The sequence below is a fragment of the Coturnix japonica genome, chromosome 1 (genome assembly GCF_001577835.2).
Source record: "Coturnix japonica isolate 7356 chromosome 1, Coturnix japonica 2.1, whole genome shotgun sequence".
In the NCBI taxonomy this organism is placed as follows: domain Eukaryota; kingdom Metazoa; phylum Chordata; class Aves; order Galliformes; family Phasianidae; genus Coturnix; species Coturnix japonica.
In genome coordinates this window covers 119,616,234-119,637,615 of record NC_029516.1, presented here as the reverse complement: position 1 = coordinate 119,637,615, position 21,382 = coordinate 119,616,234, and the positions used below count along the sequence as shown (strand labels likewise).

General features: G+C 40.3%; 1 protein-coding gene across 1 annotated transcript in view; it reads left to right on the top strand.

Annotated features, from left to right (window-relative positions):
- AFF3 (AF4/FMR2 family member 3) overlaps positions 1 to 21,382 on the top strand; it is a 315,282-nt gene that overhangs the window by 207,362 nt on the left and 86,538 nt on the right. The window contains exon 8 of the mRNA XM_015850512.2: positions 17,290 to 17,341. Within this exon, the coding sequence (XP_015705998.1) occupies positions 17,290 to 17,341 (52 nt within the window). The remainder of the gene's footprint in view (positions 1 to 17,289; positions 17,342 to 21,382) is intronic.

Below are 21,382 nucleotides of genomic sequence, written 5' to 3'. Positions count from 1 at the left end.
CCAGACACTGATGTTCAGAGACTTTCCACACATCACACCATGCTACACAGCTCTTCCCCTCTGCCCACCCCCACTGAGCTGATGAAATTAAGTAGCACAAAAAATTAACCCCACCATAATTGGAATGCAGCTGAGCAATATATGGCTTCGTTTGCTGCTGTGGGAGAATGTGCATTTGCTTCTTCATCTCTGGGGTCATCCCTGTATTTGTGAGGTTCATCCCCTATGGACTTATCTCTCCTTGCTTTTTCACTTCTACTGGCCCTCACCCTCCTCACCACTCCCTTTTCCACTTTTGCCCCAGAAAACGTCTCCTCCCCAAAATAAAGATACATGTACCAAGTGATACACAGACACCCTGTGCAGCTCAGGTTCGTGAATTAGTGTGTATGTTTCTTTGCCTGCAGCTCTCTACCTTTTTCTCTTGATTCCTCCCTTGTACCATACTTGCTTAGTGGTATATCACAAGGATGAAAACTGGCTTGTAACTCCTTTGTCAGGTGCCCAGATATGCCCAGATCTTCCTCTGGATCACATAGTTTGCTGTTATTTCTCTGGTAAGAATCATAAAGAAAGAAAAAAATAAGTGAAGGAGAGATGAATATGGAGCAAAGTTTTAGAGTTAGCTACCAAATGCTTTCCTTTTATAACTTTCAGCATGATTGGCAGTTAGGTTTATTTAATCAAATTGCCTTTTCTGTCAGCATATTATTTAATGAGGGAGTTCTTTTTTTGATTGCATAGGAAATGTAGAAGCATTTGAGAAACTCCAGTGTGCTATTTATTCATCCATTATGTTGGGAATCAGTTTAATTTCAACGTCAGTGGAGGAATTAATAATCATAACAGTTATCTGTCACAGAATGATCTATTTGGGGATTTTTTTTTCAGCAAACCAGTTTATATTCCCCCTCCTTTCGCTAGAGGAGAAAGTTTTTTAAAATAAACTACATTTTAATGTGTTTTTATTTTGATTATCCCTTCCAGGCTGATGGTAGAGATAAAGTGTTTTCAGGATTGAATTCAGAATTGAGTCACTGATACAAAATCCTTTACTAGCTTCAGTTATCCCTATTCTTTTTAATTTATTTTCAATTTTTTAGCCCTTTAAATTCACTCTGTGTTTTTCAAGCACCGAGGAGGATGGATGACCCCACAAAGTGCATGATCCCTCCTTGTCACAAACAAACAAACAAGACAGTTGGAGTCTTCCAGAGATAATGCAAAGTCCCCTTTGGGCAGTCGTGCTAATTTGGGCTGGCCCTGTCCTATTTTTGGTTCCACACTTCACTGCCAGGCAAACAGACTGGCTTTATGCATATAAAGCTATGCAGAAAGAGGGAGGTTTGGAGGCAGAGGGGCCCAGGCCTGGTTTGGGATGTCTTGGTCTCTGCAGTTACGTGCAGCCTTGCTTAAGTAAATAACTGATAAATGAATAAAACCTTTCAGCTGATGTGTTTGATGAGTACCAAGACTTTTTATACGATTCTGAACGAAGGGCAGTAACTGTTAAATGAATTGCTTTTTAAATAAAACACATAAGAGAAATTTTTAAATCCTTCATTGTTCCTTAAAATGTTTTAGTGCCTCATTAATTCTTGATTAGTCCGGTTGTTAAGAGGCCATTATTATGTGGTAATAAGGTGTAGGAAATTACCTCTAGGACTCCAGTAGTGTCACAGTATATATACTGTGTTGAGACCAAGTGCCTGTGGTGTATGAATTAGGGCTGCCATGGCCTGGTGGTGGCCCCCGGGGTGATGTTGCTCACAGTGGTGGCCCACCATGAGACCCTTGTGGTGGTGGCTCTGTGCTGTGCAGTGGATGCTGAGGTGCAAATCCTCCAGCAGTGGCTTTTTGTAGAACAGAAGGTAGAGGAGGTCTGGCAAAGCCTCCCGCTCTCAGCAGCCTCTGAAGTGGACTTCCAGGGCTCCCCTGATCTTGCTTTCAGCAGAGCATGGAAACTCCTATGAAACAGCAGTATAAAATTAGTTTGTGGCCACACTCATTTAAATAATTTCAGATATGCCCGAAGCTCACACAGATGAAAGTCCATTCTCTGCGCTGTGATTTTTTGGCAGAAAATGTCACAGGATGTTTGGTGCTGGGCCAGCAGAATATCCCCAAACTGACAACCTCCTTGGATCACTGGTATTTCGAACCTAGTGAAGAAAAAACATCAAGAGATAACAGTCCAAGCCTGACAAAAGTTTATGTAATCTTAATCAATACAACAATTCTGGTTAGAAATTCTTTCACTTAAATTACCTCGTAGCATAGGCTGCAGACATGAAGTAGAGCCTGAAGAGCATCGTGAGACAGGTCAGTTCCTGGGAGTGTCTGAAGCTGTACAGGTGGGACCTCTATCAGGACTTGGAGTTGCTTCCACAGTTCTGGACCTGACTGAACAGTTGGGAAATTTAACAAGCCAGGGGTCTCTCATTAACAAATAGTATGATAGGGCACAGACCACTAACAAACTGACCACTAACTGGTCCTGTTTCTTACTAGTTAATGTTTCTGGTCATAAGGAGAGTAAATCTCTATGCTTCAGTGTTCAACTGTATGGAAGCATGCAAGAGAGTATCAATAAGAAAATCACAACAGACCTTTCATTCAATCCTGATTGTTCCACAGTGCTGCTTTAAATTGCATTTAAGCTTCAAGCGCATAGGCCATTTGTACAAATATTTAGGAGGGCTGTTTGTTGCACCTTCTGAACAGTAAAAACATTTCTGCTGTTAGAGAATAGTCACGTCACTGAAAACATACAGAATGACTTCTTTGGGCTAATAAAGACTGTTGGAGATACTCCAAACGTTCATACAATTTCTGGAAAGTTATTTATATATTTAAAAGGCCTTTATTGTTAGTGTCCTAAATTTTTGCCTATTTTATTCAGTACTTTTATCAGCTATCTCTTCTATCTTCAGTGCAGTAAAAATGTTTCAGTGCCTGATAAACCATGTGCAGCTGAAGTCCTTTCTCTTATCAGTAAAAAATCATTTGAGTTGAAGGTAATATAATGGGCTAAATTAATTGCCGATGAAACTCCATTGGTTTTACTAGGGTGACACCAATGATGAAATTAACACAATATATTCAGTTTTGGAGATCCACTTTTGACTATTAATGCTATTAGTACTAAATTGAATTATTTAAAAGTCAAGCATCACCACTTATATATATGACTTTTAAAATACGCATTGCATGATATAGGTACAGTATTGGCATATAAATTATTTGCACATATACTAAGTTAACACATTATTTGTAGGATTTATTTTTCTTTAAGTATCAAAAAGATAATTATCCATAGTTCCGTCAATATTAAGCACTTTATATTTGCCATGGGAAAATGTAGCATAATGCATTTTTATTTCCACACCCAGAAGCTCTTCTAAAATAATAATGAGTGTTTCAATTGGATTCAATTTATCATTAAATAATACTTAAAATCGTTTCTCTTTAAATATGGAAGGCATAGGTACATTCTAAAAAGTCTGTGTATAATTAATATACTGGGAACTCTGGACTGTCAGGTAGCCATCAGTTTCAAGCATAAAAACAAACCAACCACCCAGTCATGTAGCACAGCAGATTTGAACAAGTGTTCTTAATTCCATGCTAATTTTGCGTTAAAAAAGTACATCAAATCCTTGGATTTTACTCATGTGACAATCTGAGAACATATTTCTTGCTTATATTTTTTGCAACGCTGCCATGATACAGAAGTTTACTCCTATGGATGTCAGTCTGACAGGTGATGACAGAAAGAGTATTTCACACAAAGCTTCAATTAACAGCTAATGCATGGGAAAAACGTGAAAGCAGCAGTATGTTTTGTGGATGCAGATCAAACCCTAACCAAGGCTAGTCTCAGCGCTTTGCCAGAGAGTTAATTTAACTCCCGAATCAGCATGAGTAATTCATGTTTTGTTCAATACAATTAAAAAAATCATATAGAATCATAGAATCATATCTATGGGTCAACAGAAAAAATAGAAAATGTGTTTGGTGGTTTTTTTTCAGCAAAAGAAGATTTTATTTTTTCTAAAGGCATTTAAGACTAGTCCTTTTATTTAGTTTACCTCTCTCCAGAAAGTGCTTAGGAGATGATATTGAAACCTCAGATATCAGCATATCTTTGAAATAATGGGTTTGAAAAAAGAAAATGAAAACATAACATCTCAGAAATGTTGAAACTAATTATTTGGGATAGAAATAGAACTTTTCTTTTTTTTTTTAGTTATTTAGGGGAAAGCGTATCTCACGCCTGGCAAACTGTCAAGCATCTTGGCCAGTCCTCACCCTGTTCTTGACGGGTGAACTATTTGTCAGAAAATTCCACTCGGCTCTAAATCCTTCACACCAGGCTTTAGTTAGAGCCTCGTCCACGCTCAGGCATTTGTGAAAGATGATTGCCGACATTTTCTCAGGATGACTCAACATTTCCAAAGGTTCAGCACAGCAGAAAGCATTATCAGACATAATTCAGACTTTCAGGTTTCACAAGATGGTTGCAGTAGTTAGCAGCTGGGCGGTAGGTTTCCGCAATCAGAATGCAGTTGCGTCTCATTTGTTTTTACAAAGTATTTCTCTTAGCTAGAAAAGGACATTTCTTTTGAAGTGACGTTCTGGCCCTGGTGTATGATTTTTGAATACAACTTTTTCTCAGAAACTGCCAGCATGGTATTGCCAGCATGCCAGGCTGGTGTCCAGAAGAAAATTTAAGAGCAGTGATAAAATGAAGGGGGAAAAATAGAAGCCTTTCTTGCAAACGGGATTTTGTAATAGATATTCTGACACAGTATGAATGATGAGGGATGGAAAATTCATAACGGTGTGTGGAAGGGAAACACACACTCTGAGTATAGAAGACCGCCCTATAACTCATCAGATAGCGTGTGTCGAGCGAGTTATGAGAGTTGCTCTATGGTGTATATTTTAAAAGAGACATTAGAAAGGAGATGTAGTGTGTTTTACTATTTGAGAGCTAACTTCATAATTTTGCCCAAAAAGTGTTTTCAGAGAAAAAATATGTTTTACTTTGTTACATATATTGCAGTGCAGGTGGTGTATTTCTTCAGTGTGTGTGCAGGATCCAAATGCAGGGAACAAAGCCCTTTCTCTCCCTAGAGGAGCTGTCCTCAGTGGGTTGTTTCTGTTGTTATGGTGTTCAAAGGAGTTGATGGAGGGGGAAATTGCTATTCTGACTCCCAGAATGGGATATCCCAAAACAAAAAATAAAACAAAATAAAAAGCATGGTGCAGGCAAAAGCCCACAGTGCCAATGGAAAATCTGGCACAGCTCCTACTGTATTTTGGTGGGAGTGCTATGGAAATGGAGGGTTCAGCTCTACTGGGGCCACTGTCTCTCATCTCAGCATCTTATGGTCAAGATTTGAGCCCTGGAGGTCCTTTCCAACTCCAACAGTTCTGTGATTCTGTGGAAAGAATAAAAAAGCTATGTACCCTTTTCCCTGATAAGTTAACTATTGTAAGGGAAAATCTGCTTTTTCCCTGTGCCTTGCTTGGCTGCAAATGAAAGGCATTGAGTGACCTACTCATGGAAGTGTGTTCAACCTGCTCCTGCAGAAATTAGAAGGCTGGAAATCTTGACAAAAATCACAGTAGGTCCTCACCTTCTGCATATTCATTGAGCCCTCTGCAGCCTACTCCTCAGTATCAGATGGTTACATCACTTTGGCCATGCATGAACTATGATGTTTTTCTGCCCCTTACTTTTCTTTCTCTTTCCCTCACACCACATACGGAATTAATTATTTGACAATATATTCAGACATTGCATTATTTCAACAGTAGAGGAATGTAATGGTTTGTAATTAGGGACCGGAGTATAATAGCACTATGAAGATGGTTTTGGCAATGAGATGTCATTTTAATTAAAATTTCATTATGGCAAATGTATCGTGCCATTGCCCTTTCCAGTGTTTCATAAGCACCAGTGTTCATGAAAGAAAGGGAAGATCCCTGGGGATGGGGAGTGGTGGTGGGGAACCACTCCTCCTGGAACACTGGAGCCTCCAAGGGCACAGCATACCTTGAAGGCTCCATAAAGTGGTGATTTTACAGAGGAACAGTAACCACTTCTGCGTTTCACTTTGGTTTTGATGTTGTTGGGATTTCTAGGGCAGCAGGAAGAGACTGTGCAGTATCTTACGTTGTGAGGAACCTGTTGCATTGCAGATTCAACTGTTTTCCATTATTTCTCCTCATAGAGGTTATCATTAAATGAAATGACCTGCTCACTTTCACAGTAGCCAACCAGGTTCTTGTCTGTTTGTTTGCTTGTTTTAATCATTTTGTCTTCATCTGGTCAAATAAACCTGTAAATTCAGTGTGCGCTCTGTGGGACCCTGTCCAAATCTATACTGTCTCCTTTCTGACAGGGTTGACAGAGAGTATAATCACTTGTATTGTCCAGAGTACTGTTTATATAAAGGAGCAATAAATACCTGTTGAAATTTTTACTGGAGGCCTCCCAGATGGATGGTTCATTTATTATTACAGACAGAGTTTCATTTACTTAGTTATTAAAAGAAGCAGGCTGCTACAGCCCATTTATAACTATATTAAAACTAAATGAAGCTATAAGTATTGGAGACGGGACTGAGAAAAATACAGTGGCTTTCCAGGAAATGGCTAGAAAAAGTATTTGAAAGGAAACACTAAAAACTTTGGGAGTCCTGTTGTGTCTTTAGGTGTTGTGCTGCTGCCGGTTGGAGTTCACAGGGGTGAGGAAGAGGCAGAACTCCCATATTTTCCCATCTCACCACACTGTGCCTCTGTGGCAGCTTGGTGATGACCTCCTTGTGCCCACCCATCATACATGTACCACCGTGTCCCCAGTTCTAGTCATTAGAGAGAGGGGATGGCATGCAAAGCACAGGTGGATGTCACAAATGCATTCTCAAATACTTAATTTTGAAGATGCTATACATTCTGTCTGGCTACTAAAATGAAATAAGTATTGTGCATGATGTTTGTCACACTTTTCTGGACATTTCACGAAACAGGCTCATCTCTGCTTTGAATAAAGGTAATTCAGTCACTTGATAGGAAGGACGTAGTTGCCTAGGAACTAGATTTTGGTTTTATTTTATCCAGTCCTTACCAGTAAAGGACCATCCCAACAAGGAAGAGCTGGTGTCCCACTCTGGAAGAACATGCTGACCTGAAATTAATGAGACAGAAAAACAAAACAAAACAAGGGCACAAGTAGAAGGGATTTTTTTTTAATAGAGCTTATTAGGTTAGCAAAAACCTGAATTTCCACATCCAAGTTGAAAAACATCTTTTCCTTAAGCCAGATGAGCTTCATTGGTGAAAGAAATGTAGAAATCAGTACTGAATGAGCAATCTGTATGACAGATACAAAGTATAAAATACATGTGACATTAAGAGGAAAAATAACAGAGGAATTATAAACACCAAATACAGACAAAGGAAGTGGAGGACACCAAAGGAAAGTTCAGAGATAACGGTATTCTTAAAGAATATAAAGAACAACAGCAGTGAAGAAGTTCCAGCAATAGCCTCTTACTAGCTGGAAATATTAATGTTGTTAATAGTACTAGATTAAATAAATGTTTTTGTACAAGAAAAAGCAGGGCAGCTAATAGAATGGAAGCTGGACAGTGTCCAGAGTGAATGCGTTGTTTTAAATCACCCCAGATACAAATATCCATAAATCTGAGATCTTTCAGGCTGACTTGAGCCATCAAGGCCACAGGCCAGTAATGTCTGAGGGAGAGCTACTTGTGATGCACGTTGAAATGCAGAACACCAGCAGACAGCAAATACAGTGTAGAGTTCCTAAAGAGTATTTGGAGAGCTCACATGGCACCTGTCCCAAAGAAAGTTCCTGGGTAGCCCAAACAGAGTTTCTTTAAGGAACTGAGGGGCAAGATTACAATTACTGCAATTCAGTTTTTTACTTTCAAGGAAATAAATTCATGTTCTTATCAACCAAAGCTGATTTCATTCTATTAGGAGCTGTCAACTTTGACTGATAAAGTTACTAATGAAGCCATAATAGATGTTTAAGACCTTAAAATGTGAGGCATGCAATATCAATTAAATGCAAATTAACAGAATCCTGTCTCTTAATCATTTCTGAAGGTCATAGCAGTGAGGGATCCTGGCCCAAGGAGCAGCTGAACAGGGAGGAAATCCAGTGTTGATAGCTATGATGTGGAAGAAAAATATATTCAACAGTGGAAGAATTTAGCAAAAAGCAGTGAGTCTGGAACAGGTTATCAAACAGTCTGAAATATTTAGTAATTCAGTCTCACTTCAAGAGATGAGGCTTGTAGGAAACCGACAGTTTACCCAAGTGGCCAAAAACCCAATACCATTCTGGCTTCTCTCAGGAAGGCTGTGGTGAGCAGGTCTAGGGAAGTCATCCTGCCCCTGAAGTCAGCATTGGTGAGGCCTCACCTCAAGTACTGTGTTCAGTTTTGGGCACCTCTGTACAGAAAGGACATTGAGGTAATGGAGCAGCTCCAGAGGGCAACAAGGCTTGTGAAGGGCTTGGAGAATATGCCTTATGAGGAGAGACCGAAGGAACTGGGGGTTTTTAGTATGGGAAAAAGGAGGCTGAGGGGAGACCTTATTGCTCTCTTCCAGTACCTGAAAGGTGATTACAGAGAGAGCAGGGCTGGTCGCTTCTCACTGGTGACACGTGACAGGACAAGGGGAAATGGCCTAGGCTCCCCAGGGAGGTGGCTGAGTGATCATCCCTGAATGTCTTTAAAAATCGTTCAGGTGTGGTGCTCAGGAACATGATTTAGCAAAGGGTTGTTACATTTAGGGTAGTTTAGTTAGGTTGTGGATGGACTCAATGATCTTTAAGGTATTTTTCAAACTGAACAAATGATTCTACGACCTGATGTTTTATATCCCAGAACAAGGAATGTCTCTCTGTCTCCCTTGTTCTCAGTGGAGACCGTTTTGGGCAGTTGCAACTCTGAAAATGCTTCAGAGATGGAGGTGAGCAGCAGAAGTCAGTGCCCAGCAGGTTGCCCTGGTGCAGGATGGCACGAAATTCTGGTGTGCAGGGGGTGACAAAAGGATGAGGAGCTGCCACTTTCCCCATCACTTTGATGATACAAGGCTCTTCTCGTTTTGATGCAGTGATACCCGAGCGAAGTTTAAGAACCTCTAGCCTACACAGTCTTTTTTCCTTTGCCCAGCCTGCACGATATGAATAAACACCACTGCATCCGCAGTTATGAACATTGCTAAATGAACGGTCAGCATTTTACAGATGATTGCAGTCATCCGCCAGGGAGCAAGAGAATAAAAATGTGTGGGATGATGACTCCAACATAAGGACAGATGCTTATAATGCTGGGGATTAGGCAGAAAGAGGCTATTCATAAGAAAATAATCACCAAGTACAAAATCAGATACTGCACCTTCAGTGGGAAGACTTAGCAGTGGCAATTTTATCTCAGGCGCATAAATTCCCCCAGATTTCTGCCACGACAGCTGACATACATGCCGGCAGCGCAGTTCATGCACTCTTATTTCATTTCACATTTGAAATTAATATTTTGTAGATGGCAGGATCAGAAATTGCTAGGAAATCAGAGAGAGAGAGTTAGTAAATAACTGCTAATCACACACAGAGAGCCTGGAAGGAGCAGGGGCAGGGAGGCAAGAAATGGATTGGAAAATTGCAAGTAGCTCATTCAGAACTTTTATTCCCCAAATGTGTTTCCTCCTGTCACACAGAGCGTGATTAGCCATAAAACTTTGGTAAGTCCTCTGAGTGATTGGACTACTTAGGCCGGTGTTTAGGCGCAAGCGGCTAAGTAGCTCATCACTCTTCCCTCTCTCTGAGTGTATGTGCATTTTTATATGGCTTTCTTGCTCAGAAAGTGGGCTCACACTAGTTTATTTCCTCTTTTAGAAGACTTTTTCTCATTTCCAGAGAGGTACTGCAAGTTCCTCTGCCCAGACACCATGCTAGCAGAGCCTCTTGCGACTGTGTGGTGCTGAGTCTTTCTTATAGAATCACAAAATCATTTGAGTTGGAAGGGACCCTTAAAGGTCACCTGATCCAACACCCCTGCAGTGAGCAAGGACACGTACAGCTGGATTCTTCCCACCCTATCAAGTAGTTTGAAATTTCACCATTTGATTTAACTGGATCAACTTTCCCATTATTTCCTTCAGTTTGATTTCTGGTTCTCCTTACCATGCCAGCCCTTGAGAAACACCTACACTAACAATAATAGCATGCACCCTCAGTTATTTGAAGTTTAGGAAGCTCCAGGTCTCACCTCTAAGTTGCAGCACCACTTGGCAGGGGTTTCAGCCTGTCCATACAGGCTGATAGGTTTTCTCTTCTTCTTGCACTTTCATATAGATGGGTCTGACTAACACAGCACATCCAGCCCCATATTTCACATGCACACAATAAAACATTTTCTCCCATCCCCTCCTTCTTGGGAAGAGCCCTGGGGAAGGAGAAATGAACCTAGCCTCATGCAAATGGTGGAAGCCTTATTTCAGCTTCTGCTCATAGAGAGAGTAATGGCTGCATTACCCGAAGAGGACTACCTTGCATTTCTAATGAGATCGTCAGCGTAATGGGAATTTAGCAGAGCATTTAGCCAGTTTAAATGGTTTTGGAGAGTGGCATAGACCAGCTTAGATGGATTTAAGCCAAGGACAGAAAACTTCTCCTTCATAGCATCTATTTTTTATTGAAATTGCTAATTCTATTTCTATGGACTGAGTCAGTTTTTCAGGCATTTAAATTGTATGCTCTAGAATAAAATCTCACGTTGATATATATACTTCATTCCAGCATTAAGTACGTTAATAATTCAGCAGCCTGATTTTACTGGCCTTCTTCCTCTGTTTTTAATTAGATTTGACAGTATCCTATATAATCATGTTTTCCTACATATTTCTGTGTAGTAGAACTTACACAAACTATTTGTTGACGAGTTTTTACAACTTAAACATCATATATCCAAACTGAATTCCAGATGCTGCAAGCAATGCTTGCAGAGACCTTACAAGCCAGCTGAAAGCTCAGTTACAGCATTTATAAAATACCTTCTCGATCTACTTGTTTACCTCAATCTGTACACTTTTGATTTATCTTCTATAAAACAGGAATAAGTGCCACACTTTTCGGGAAATATAAATGCATGAATTTATTTTAAAATGAAAGATTTGCATCAGTTATGACACTAATATGGAAAATAATTTTGGTAATCTGAATCCAGTTAATTAAAAATTAATGCTGTGTAAAAACAACTACTCCTGTATTAAGGATTAGCAAACAAATACCACTCTTGGCTATGGATGAGTAGCAAATACAGCTAGCTATCTGTTATGTGCAGGTAACCAAGGTATTCATAACAATATTTGTTCCCCCTTTTGTTTTCTTTTTCTTTTTCTTTTTTTTTTTTTTCCTTTTCCTTTTTTCTTTTTTTTAAGAATGGAAACCTGTTAATTTGCTTGTTAGAAAACTCTATCCTTCTTACCAGGCATATTTTTTTCTACTATTTGTGTTTTAGAAAGCAACTAAAAAGAGACAGAAACTGAAGGTACATTTGTCTTATTAGTGAGTAAATCAAATGACATCTGTGAGCACTCCCAGCAGAAATAATCCCACTAACATAAGAGGACAGTTTGGATATGAAAGGCAGATTCCCAGCTGGCACTCTCTTTCATTTTGCTGGGAAAAAGGGGTAAAGATCTCGCACAATGTAGTGCTTTCAGAAAGGACTGGGTTTTTCCCTATCACATGAAGCAGTGCTTTTTCTTCTCTCTGTAGGTGCATCAGTTGCGACTTTAAACAGCTGGAGCCAGTCTGAAAGCCTTCTTGCATACCACTACTTAGAATAGTATCTGTCTTCTTGCTGGGTTTCTGGTGATGTTGAAATTAATGTCCGGTTCTTGAAAGGTCACTGCACATTTATAGAAAAGAAAACAAAATGTCAATATTATGTATTAAAAAACAGATAATTTGCCCCAAAGCCATCTCAGTCAGATGAGATGTTGTGGTATGAACTCAAATGAGCACTTAGGTGTCTGATTTTCATATTTCATCGCAGTTTTTTTCTTTGTGGGGTTCCTCTTCAGCTAAAATCAACATATTTTTCCACTACTGAAATCCGTTTCCTAGATAATGAGTAGAAATCACAAAAGTCCTTAATAAACACAGTATTCTGACTGAGATGCTACATAGCATTAAAATGGAACAGTGTACTTGATCAGATTAGCACATTCATGAGATCCTTCACAAATTGCAAAGATGGTGACTTTTGTATTTATTTAAATGACAACTGCAACATATACACGTTAGTACCCTAGGCTTGCAAACCATTGGCATGTTCTCTCCTAAAGTGCTTTTGATAATGATTTAATTACTATTGATATTTGTCCTTTCCCATCTCCTTCTTTTTGCTCTAATTATCAGAATCATCATGAAAAACCTATCTAGCATTGTACTTCACTTTCCACCCTCCTTTTTGTAACTTCTCTTGAAGTCACTTCTCTTGCCCTTTGATTTGCAAGCCAAAAGGCAAGCTCTCTAATCACAAAACAAAACCACAGAGGCTGAGCCACTGATTTTTTGAGAGTTTTACATTTCAATAAGTAATTTGCAGAGGAAGGAAGGACTTCATGGCTTGTATCAGAAATAGTGCAGCCAGTAGGAGCAGGGAATTCCCATACTGCCTGTTGATGATCTCCTCTGCCAGACATCACACAATTAACTTCTCCCCCAGCAATGCCTTCTCCAGCTCTTTCAAATCCAAAAGCCTCTGACTTGAGTCCTGGATCTATCTTCCCACTTAGATGTTACTTCAGTGTGACTTTCCAGAGGGGAAACTAGATGTTTTCCCACTGTCTCCCAGACTCTGTCTGGGCTTGAAGACAATTCTTGCTTAGGACTCTACTTTCCAACAATAACAAATCAGGATTAAAAAATAAAAGCAAAATACTGAAGCCACAAGTCTCAGCTTAACCACATGCTTTGAACATAGCTTCCACCATCCCAAATCCTGGGTTCTTTTGACCATCTCCTGCTTGTTGACATGATGGGATGAACAGTGGAATTAGATGCCTTCCAGTCAGCTGATGGAACCAGCTTAGTAGTCAGTCCAAGATGTGAGAGATTTGGATGCTGAGTCATATTGAAACTGGCACAAATTGGATATCAGCACCCTCTAGATGGCTTTCTGCCTATTTTCCACAATATATATGTAGCTCTTCACCCCCCCCCCCTCCCTTCCCATCAAGTGGCACAGCACCCATGGCTGAAACCTTGCAATTGGTTCCTCGAGAAAGAAACCAGCTGCCTTGCTGTGGCATTTTGCAATATCCTGAACTCATCCTCATTTCCTTTCATTACTAATCTACCTGTTACATTCTTGGCAGATAAAGGAGCAGATGCATTAATTAGAGAGCAGAGAGAGCTCCTGCCCAAGCCTCCCTCCTCTCACAGCCTCTGTGACCTCACAGAGATTTCACTAAAAATATATAATTAGGTTCTGCAAAGTAACTTCCTGACCACCCAGATCCGTGTGCTCTTTCTTCAATTGCAGAAGCTCTAAGTGATGTGTGCTTTTCAGAGATGCATCCAATACCACATGATTTTTCCAGCTTTTGTTTACAAAGCAGCATTTACACATCGTTTTACCTGTGTTTCACCATGTCAAAGTCAAGTGCATATCCAAAAATCTTGCCATAGCTTAATGGGCATGGTGATGGTGGTTCGTTGGTTGACTGGATTATTTTGGTGATCTTTGAGTCTATGATTCTATGCCATTTTTTGCTCTGAGTTTTGCATAATCTCTGACATGTTACAGACAATAATTGCAGAGAGGCAGTGTTGAAGAGGCTGCATTTTCATGTTAGCTTGTTTATGTTTGTCTGCTATTGTACCGCGTTGCAGCATGCATTAAGAATTTCCATCCTAAGCACGGGTTGATTTAAACGTGATCTGAAGTGCTCTGCTAATAAAGTTCATTCTTTACTGAATCCGTGCTTTTCAGATAAACTTAAAATTAACATAAAATCTTGCAAGCTTTAATTATTTTCCTTCTCTGCTGTCCCCCTCCTTTCTTCAAACAGATTCTGCTGGTCTAATCATGGACTTTTTGTTTTAATCAACATTGTTGTTGTGGTAGAAGTGATTTGCCAAATTGTTTGTCAAAAGCATTCAGATCCAAATTGATCTGGTTTCCTTAAGACTTGTCCTGCAGACAAGCATCCCACAAACTCCAGTGCCTACTCCTCCCCCCTGGTTGAGTCCAGCCTGAGCTTTGAAAGCTGCCCAGTGTTCTGCTCTGTGGGACAGATGGAAGTGAAGTCGCTGGTGACAGTTTGTTGTGCTCCAAGCAGTGCTCTGTAGATCAGGGCTTCGGGTCTGACTTGGCAGTGGAAGCAGCCTGTGAGTCCACCAGGACATTCAGGCACTGAAGTTATTCCTGCACAGTAGGAAATCAGATCCTGTCTTTGCAAGGTAGAACTCTACATCTGGCAAGCTTTCCTAACCTGATATGTCCTTGTGACAAACGTATGGATCAGGCAGGTTTGATCCAACTCTGGGGAAAAACAAAAAAGCAAGAAAGCAAGAAATCATTTTATGGTGACTTGCTTTTTCCTATCACCAGCATTTGGGGATTGTTTGTGCGCTTACGGTAGTTCCAAGAGGGGCCACGAGCCCTGGGCAGGCAGTGCTTTTCTTGGAAAGCAGCACTACTAAAATGAGAAACAGACAAGAAAAATAAAGACAGGCTAAGATATACAAGCAGGGGAAGCTCAGTGGGCCAGCACTGTGGTTTCTTGTTCCTTTTGTGTGGATGATCCCTGCACACACGTCTTTTGTCTTGCCTAAAGCCCACTCGTGTTTCCACACAACCTGGAGCCTTCAAAGCTTTGTAGTAACATCTAATCGCAGCCTCACCGTACATGTTTTTTCAGATTGGCACAAAAAGATGGGGCACTAATAAACATAGAGCTACCTAACACTTTATTATAAGTTTTGTTTTTCAGCTTCTTTTTAGGAGAAGATCTAACCAGTTGCATCTTAAACGATGTACTAAACTACCACCTTTCTATCAGGGATTCAAGCACCTACAACAAAGGAATTATGAGCAACAACACCACAAGTTCTTTACTTCTCCCACAATAAGCAGATCTCTTTCTGCTTAAATAATGATCCCTGCAGATTTCATCACATTTAGTTACATAATGCTTAGTTCCATACTGGAGCTTTTTACATATTTTCCAACACTATTTTCTCAGGAATGCCCCCAAAAAATCTAAATAAAAATTAAATAAATAAAAGCAACTATAATGTTATTTGTTCTAAAGGATCCCCTGTGAACTTTGGGACCCAAAGCCAACACAGGTCTTACAACATTTACAGGAAGCTTTGCCTCCCATATTTTTGCACCTGGTAGATGAATCTCATTTGCATCGTAGAATGAAAGAATTGTTTGAGTTGGATGGGATCCTTAAAAGTCATCTAGTTCAGCTCAACAGGATTGAATAAGGACACCTACAGTTCAATCAGGTTGTTCAGAGCCCTGTCCAGCCTGACCATGAGCATCTCTAGGGATGGGGCATTCATCACCTCTCCGAGCAACCCATGCCAATGCCTCACCACCCTTGTTTAAAAAACTTCTCCTTCATATTTGATCTAGATCTCCCCACTTTTAGTTTGAAACCATTTCCTCTTGTCCTATCACAACAGATCCTACTAAAGAGTCTGTCCCCCTCTTTCTTATAGCTTCTTTCTAGAAAGGTATATTTCTCTGAAAGGTATCTTTAGATATCTGTTTCACTTGCTGAGTGTTTTTCTGCCTGTGGACATAATTCCTGGTGAAACACCAGAAAGTTGCAGTAAGGTTGTCAGCTTAATGGATGTCTTAAGGTGTCTGCATCACAAGATTTTTTTTATTATTATGTTCTGTGTGGGTTTTACAGGGAAAAAATATCAGCGTAAGTAGTAAGTACAATTAAATGGGGCAGAAAGAAGGCATGAGCATGTAAGAGGTGAGAGAACAAGAGTTCTTGTTCTGCCCCTATTCTTGTTCTGGTACACCTACGTCCTCCCAAAGGTGCTGCAGGGAAACAGGGACACAACCGTGAGAGCAGCAGCTTTGCACTCAGCTGCTCACGGTGCCAACAGCAACCAGTTTCAAGGAACGGGGAGAGACTCGGAACTCTTTTCAGACCTGGCACACCATGCAGCCCATTTAAGAGCCCCTCTTTCCAGGCACACTCTTGGAAGATCCAGACGCAAGAACGAGGAGGTGGTTTGAAATTACTACATATGTCTTCTTGATATATTTACACTCCAGGGACCACCCACGTCACAGAATGTGTTTAAATTGTTCCCCAAGCTTTCTTCTGGAGTCGAAGCTAAATTACAGATTCCCTTTTCCCAGAACGCAAGAAAAATTAGCAACTTTCTGAATGATTATTGTTATTACAGGGGCATTTTTTATAAATAGGTCCCGTTTTTTAAAACCTTTCAAGTGCTGGGGGAAAGCTTTGCACCTCCTCAGCTCCTTTAACTGCTGGTTACTTAACCTTAGCTAGTAAAAAAATACATGCAAGTAAAGACAGACTCCTCTTTTTTGAGAGCCCGTTGAAGCAAACTGAGGAAAGGTTATAGGAAAGGAGGGTGAAATCCCCATTAGAAAAGATGCATTATTTTCTATATTAATATGATCGTGAACTCCTCATGCATACTCCTATGCACTGAGATAATACATTTCAGTTTTAATCATTTCAGTCAATGTCAATCTTACATCAACCAGGCAATAAAGTAAAAATGGCCTTTGGGAAACATCAGTGAATCTTATTTTCTGCTGTGGAACTGCCAGTGTAAATACCTACTTGTGTTTTGTGAGCACAAAGCCAAGCGGAGCAAAATTTTCCTTTCAGAGAGACTACTGACCTGTCAGCATCAAAAATATTATTCTTAGCACACAAAAATTGTTTGTCGGTGATTGTAATAACAATAATCTTTGCAAAATCCATTATTACTTTAGTAAACATTTTCCCTTAGGCACCAATTGTAGGAAATGAATTAAGAGGTTGATAGGAATTGGCTAAGAAAAAAATTATAAAGACAGTGTCACTTCTACAGTGTTACTGGCATAAAATATATTTTCTATTTCAATTACTTTTTTTTTTTTTTTTTTACAGTAGCTCAGAGATCTGAAACATTTTGGTAAAAAAAAAACATAACTATAAATGATTTTACTGTTTGCTTTCCAGAATGCTAGAAGATGACCTCAAGTTAAGCAGTGATGAAGAAGAGAATGACCAGGTAAGAACCAGACAAGAACCATGTAACTTGCAACATGTTTCTTGTCAAGACAGAGATACTGCAAATATTTTGCTAATGCTTTTTCAAAATATACATCAAGGTTATCAAAATACATGAAAGTACTGTAAATGGAGTAACAGATGTTCTTGCTCTGAGCCAGACTGCATGTGCTAACTGCTGTATTTGTGGGGAATGTTCTGCAGGGGTCTTGATTTATTACCTTGATGCAACCCAGAAGGTTTTTGTATCAGTCTCCTCCTGATTGGATTTTGTTTTGTTTTATAGAGCAGCCAAGGAGGGAAGAAACAGGAATTTGGATTAAGGGTTGAGGCCAAACTGAGCACAAGCTGGGCCATAGCGGCCAGCCTCTGGGCAGCTTACCTGCCTAGAACCCTGGCTGGTCATCTATGGAACAGTCAGTAGGGTCCTCTCCTGGGCTTTAAAGACCCCAAACTGCCTGTCTGGGAGCACATACTTCTCCAGATGTTTTCTATGGGTCAGGAGAGCTGGGTTTTTTTAAGGTTGGGGGTCTGTGCTCACCACAGTAGAGCTGGATCTTGATTTTTGCGTGGCCAACTGGATTCCTAGTTGCCAGACTTTACTATCACAAGCTCTTTCCCAATATACTGGTATGGATTTGGTGGAGAATGGGAAAGCAAGAGCTACCTTCCCTTCTCCTTGCCCTAAAATGCATATCCCATGCCTTCACTAAAGTATGAGGAGCAAGAGACATTACCCTCCTTGCAACTCACAAGTCGCTCCAGGCTGGGATATAACACAGCTTTCAAATGTGATTTTTTTCAATTGAGGATAACTGGAGCTATCTAGACTTCTGAAATTCAGGACCCTAGGCAAATAACTCTAGGTATGTGGACCTGAAGCTCTTCCAGGTTTTATTTTAACTCTAGTTATTATAAGTTTGTATTTTACAATATATTCCAAGCAACAAGTAAGTCAAATCCTTTTCATATTTATATTAAACCATTATTTCATCTATTTTGAGCAAAGCTTTATTGTATTAAGATTCAGCACATGGATTCAATTATTTACATATTTATGCAATTTCCTTTTGTTTAATGCATTTCATCCCCAAACACTTCACATTTAATTATTCTTCCTGCTTGTCTAGATAGTTTAAAGTACAGCACACAGACAGTGTAGGGAGATGTTCAGTGAGGGACATGAAGAGTTGTCTGAAGAATGAGCATCCTGTAGCAGGGATAGACTGTCCTCAGGTTGCTCTTACTGTGTGCCACACCAGGTCTTTGTTCAGCAATGAGAGTTTCATAGAGTGTTTGCTCCAGCCCAAGACTTTTTCTATACTTCTGTACTATATCTATACTACCAGCACCCAAAGCCAAGCAGTATTTGCCACCAGCACGGCAAGAAGCAGAGCCAAAGTCCTATTGCTAAGTGTCAGTCATGAGCAGCCTTTAGCAGCTACATTGGTGTGGTCCCCTCGCTCTAAAATGGAATAACCTCAATTTTTTTTTTGTTTCCTAACTTGGTTGTATGGATAAAAAGCTCCCGAGGGCACAGGTTGCCTCTGGCTATACGAAATGCTTTGCAGAATCTCACTTGAGACCTGCAGGTTTGCTTAATGAACAACCCTAAATGGTTGTGTCTGCTAAATAAACAAAACACAATTTTCATCTACCAAGCAGGAAATGGGCCCAAAAAAGAATAACACAGACCCACTCTTCCAAATAAATTAACAGGTTATAACATGGATCCACATCTAAATGTCAGAGGAAGAACCCATTTTCTTTCATTTTTTAAATCTGAGGCTCTTTAATCACAGATCTCTTCCTGAGTTCAGGGGCAGGAAAGAAGGAAATCAAAGATGAAGGCATAGGAACCATACATGAGTGATTCTCAGATATTCCTTACTGAATTAACTGACCTTTCAGCAATCATACTCATGTAAGTAGTCTAATTTCTTAAATAGCCGAAGATGAACTGTGCAAGAGCTGGGAAGCTTTTTCTTTTTGTTAATTCCTAGATGAGGAAGTTTGGGATTTAAAAAAATTGAAAACTTAGAAAGCAATTTTGTGCATGTGCAAATGTTTGAAACTGCCAGGCAGCAAATGGAAAGTCTCTGCAGCAGCGCAGGCAGGGACAGGTGCTACCACAGCCCCTACGGCTGGTATTTGGAGGGCTATACCCAACCCAGAGAATGTGAGTAATGGGCAAGAGAGGCCAAGAGCAAGACAGACGCATGATGAAGAGCCTCGGGATCCCAAATGTTCCTTCCATGCCAGCAATTAAGGTAGCAAGATTCATAGACCCAGGAGAGGTGAAGGAGGCTGGGTTTGAGCCGAGTGTGTGTATGCCCACAGTAATGACATTATCCACACATATTAGTCTCTTAATTTTAATTACATAAATGTATTTTTCCTCTTTAATGAGCATAGTTTATCCATTTAAACTGATCGTTTTAATTTTACAGGCAGTGATCATAGGATCTAATATGCAGAGGGAAAATTTCCTGTTGGCATATTTTACATCACACAGATTGAAGAAAATATAGTTTTTAATCCCCAATCAATATCTGAAGAGCAAGCAATTAACAGATACCAAGGTGGTTAACATAAATCTGCAAGTTAAAGAGCCAATTCATTTTGATTTATAACACAGTGTAATAATTTCACCATCATCTCTCCCAGAAAGCATCTGAAGCTTTGTAGCATGAAGATGTCAAAATTGTACTTAAGATTGTTCAGAATGCTGAATTGTAGTGGTTATTGCCTTCTGGTTCCTTGAAGTGTGGCACAGCACATGAAGCAGTCCCCATTATAACACCATGCTCTTCTCTGTAGAGGTCACCGGATAACTTAAATCAGTCTTGGGTGAAATATTAGAAGGAGATTGTCAATTGTAACATGAACAATTCTCCTCTTTTCCCTCTACTCGTCCTTTTACAATATGAAAATTTTGTAATAGCAAGTTGTTCCTTTAAGGGGAAAAAAGATCCCTGGATTCATTTGTGCAATTCTTGTCAATCAATAGCCAAATAAATTAACTGACTGGTACACATACATGGAATAATAATCTAACATATTTTTGCAGCCCCAGTCTGCTTCCTTGCATGCATTTTTTCTGCGCGGGATCAGGTTGGTTGCCGCTGAAGTTTTGTGGCTGTGAAAATTTATTACCCACAGAGTCAATCTGCGTTCTGGCTGCCAAGTCTGAATAAATAGAGTCATTGTGCTTGTCTGGAATATGTAACCAAAGTTCATCCAGTCAGCTTGACTTTCACATCCCATGAGATTCATAAAAGCCAACACCCTGGTATGTGCTCTTGATTCCTGCCAAAATTTTGTAAAATTGTATAAACAGAAGTTGAAGAAGCAATCAGAACACCCTCCCAGGGACGCAGCTCCAAACTCAATCCCCTGCTGTATCTTGAAAGGAAAAACGAAGTCTTAGTCCTTTTTTTTTTTTTTTTTTCTTTTTCCTTCTCTTTAGAAACAACTCATGGCCACAGCAAATAAAAGTGGGGGATGAGGGCACCCATGGCACATGGAGTGCAGGGAGGCAGTGAGCTATGATGCTCTTGGGCTCACTGATTTTCTCCCTGCATGAAAAAAAAAGAGTGAAGGCAATGCCTGCCAGGGAGTCACTGCCTTTCCATTGAAGGGACAGGGACAGGCATCCCTACAGGATCACAGGCAGCCTGAGACCACCCAGCCCTTCTGCAGGGTGGCCAAAACTAACTGAGCCCATATCCCTCCATGGGAGACCTCAAGAGAAGGGTAGCCTCAAGGAAGGTCATGAGAAACAACTTCAGTGCAGAGAAATAAACTCTCAGGAGCACGATCTGACCCAAAGCTGCTGGGGGCTCCAGGGACTGCCCCTACCCATCACAGCCTGGGGACAGCCAGAGGGAGCTTCTAGTCTAGGAGTACATCCATGCTCTTTGGCCATAGCCAAGATTGAGAGCTCAGTGCTGATTCGGGTTGTTCCCACAGCTCCAGTGGGAACATCTGTGCCCATGCTTCCCCTCATCACATGTCTGCTGAAGGTCTCAGAGCTAAAACT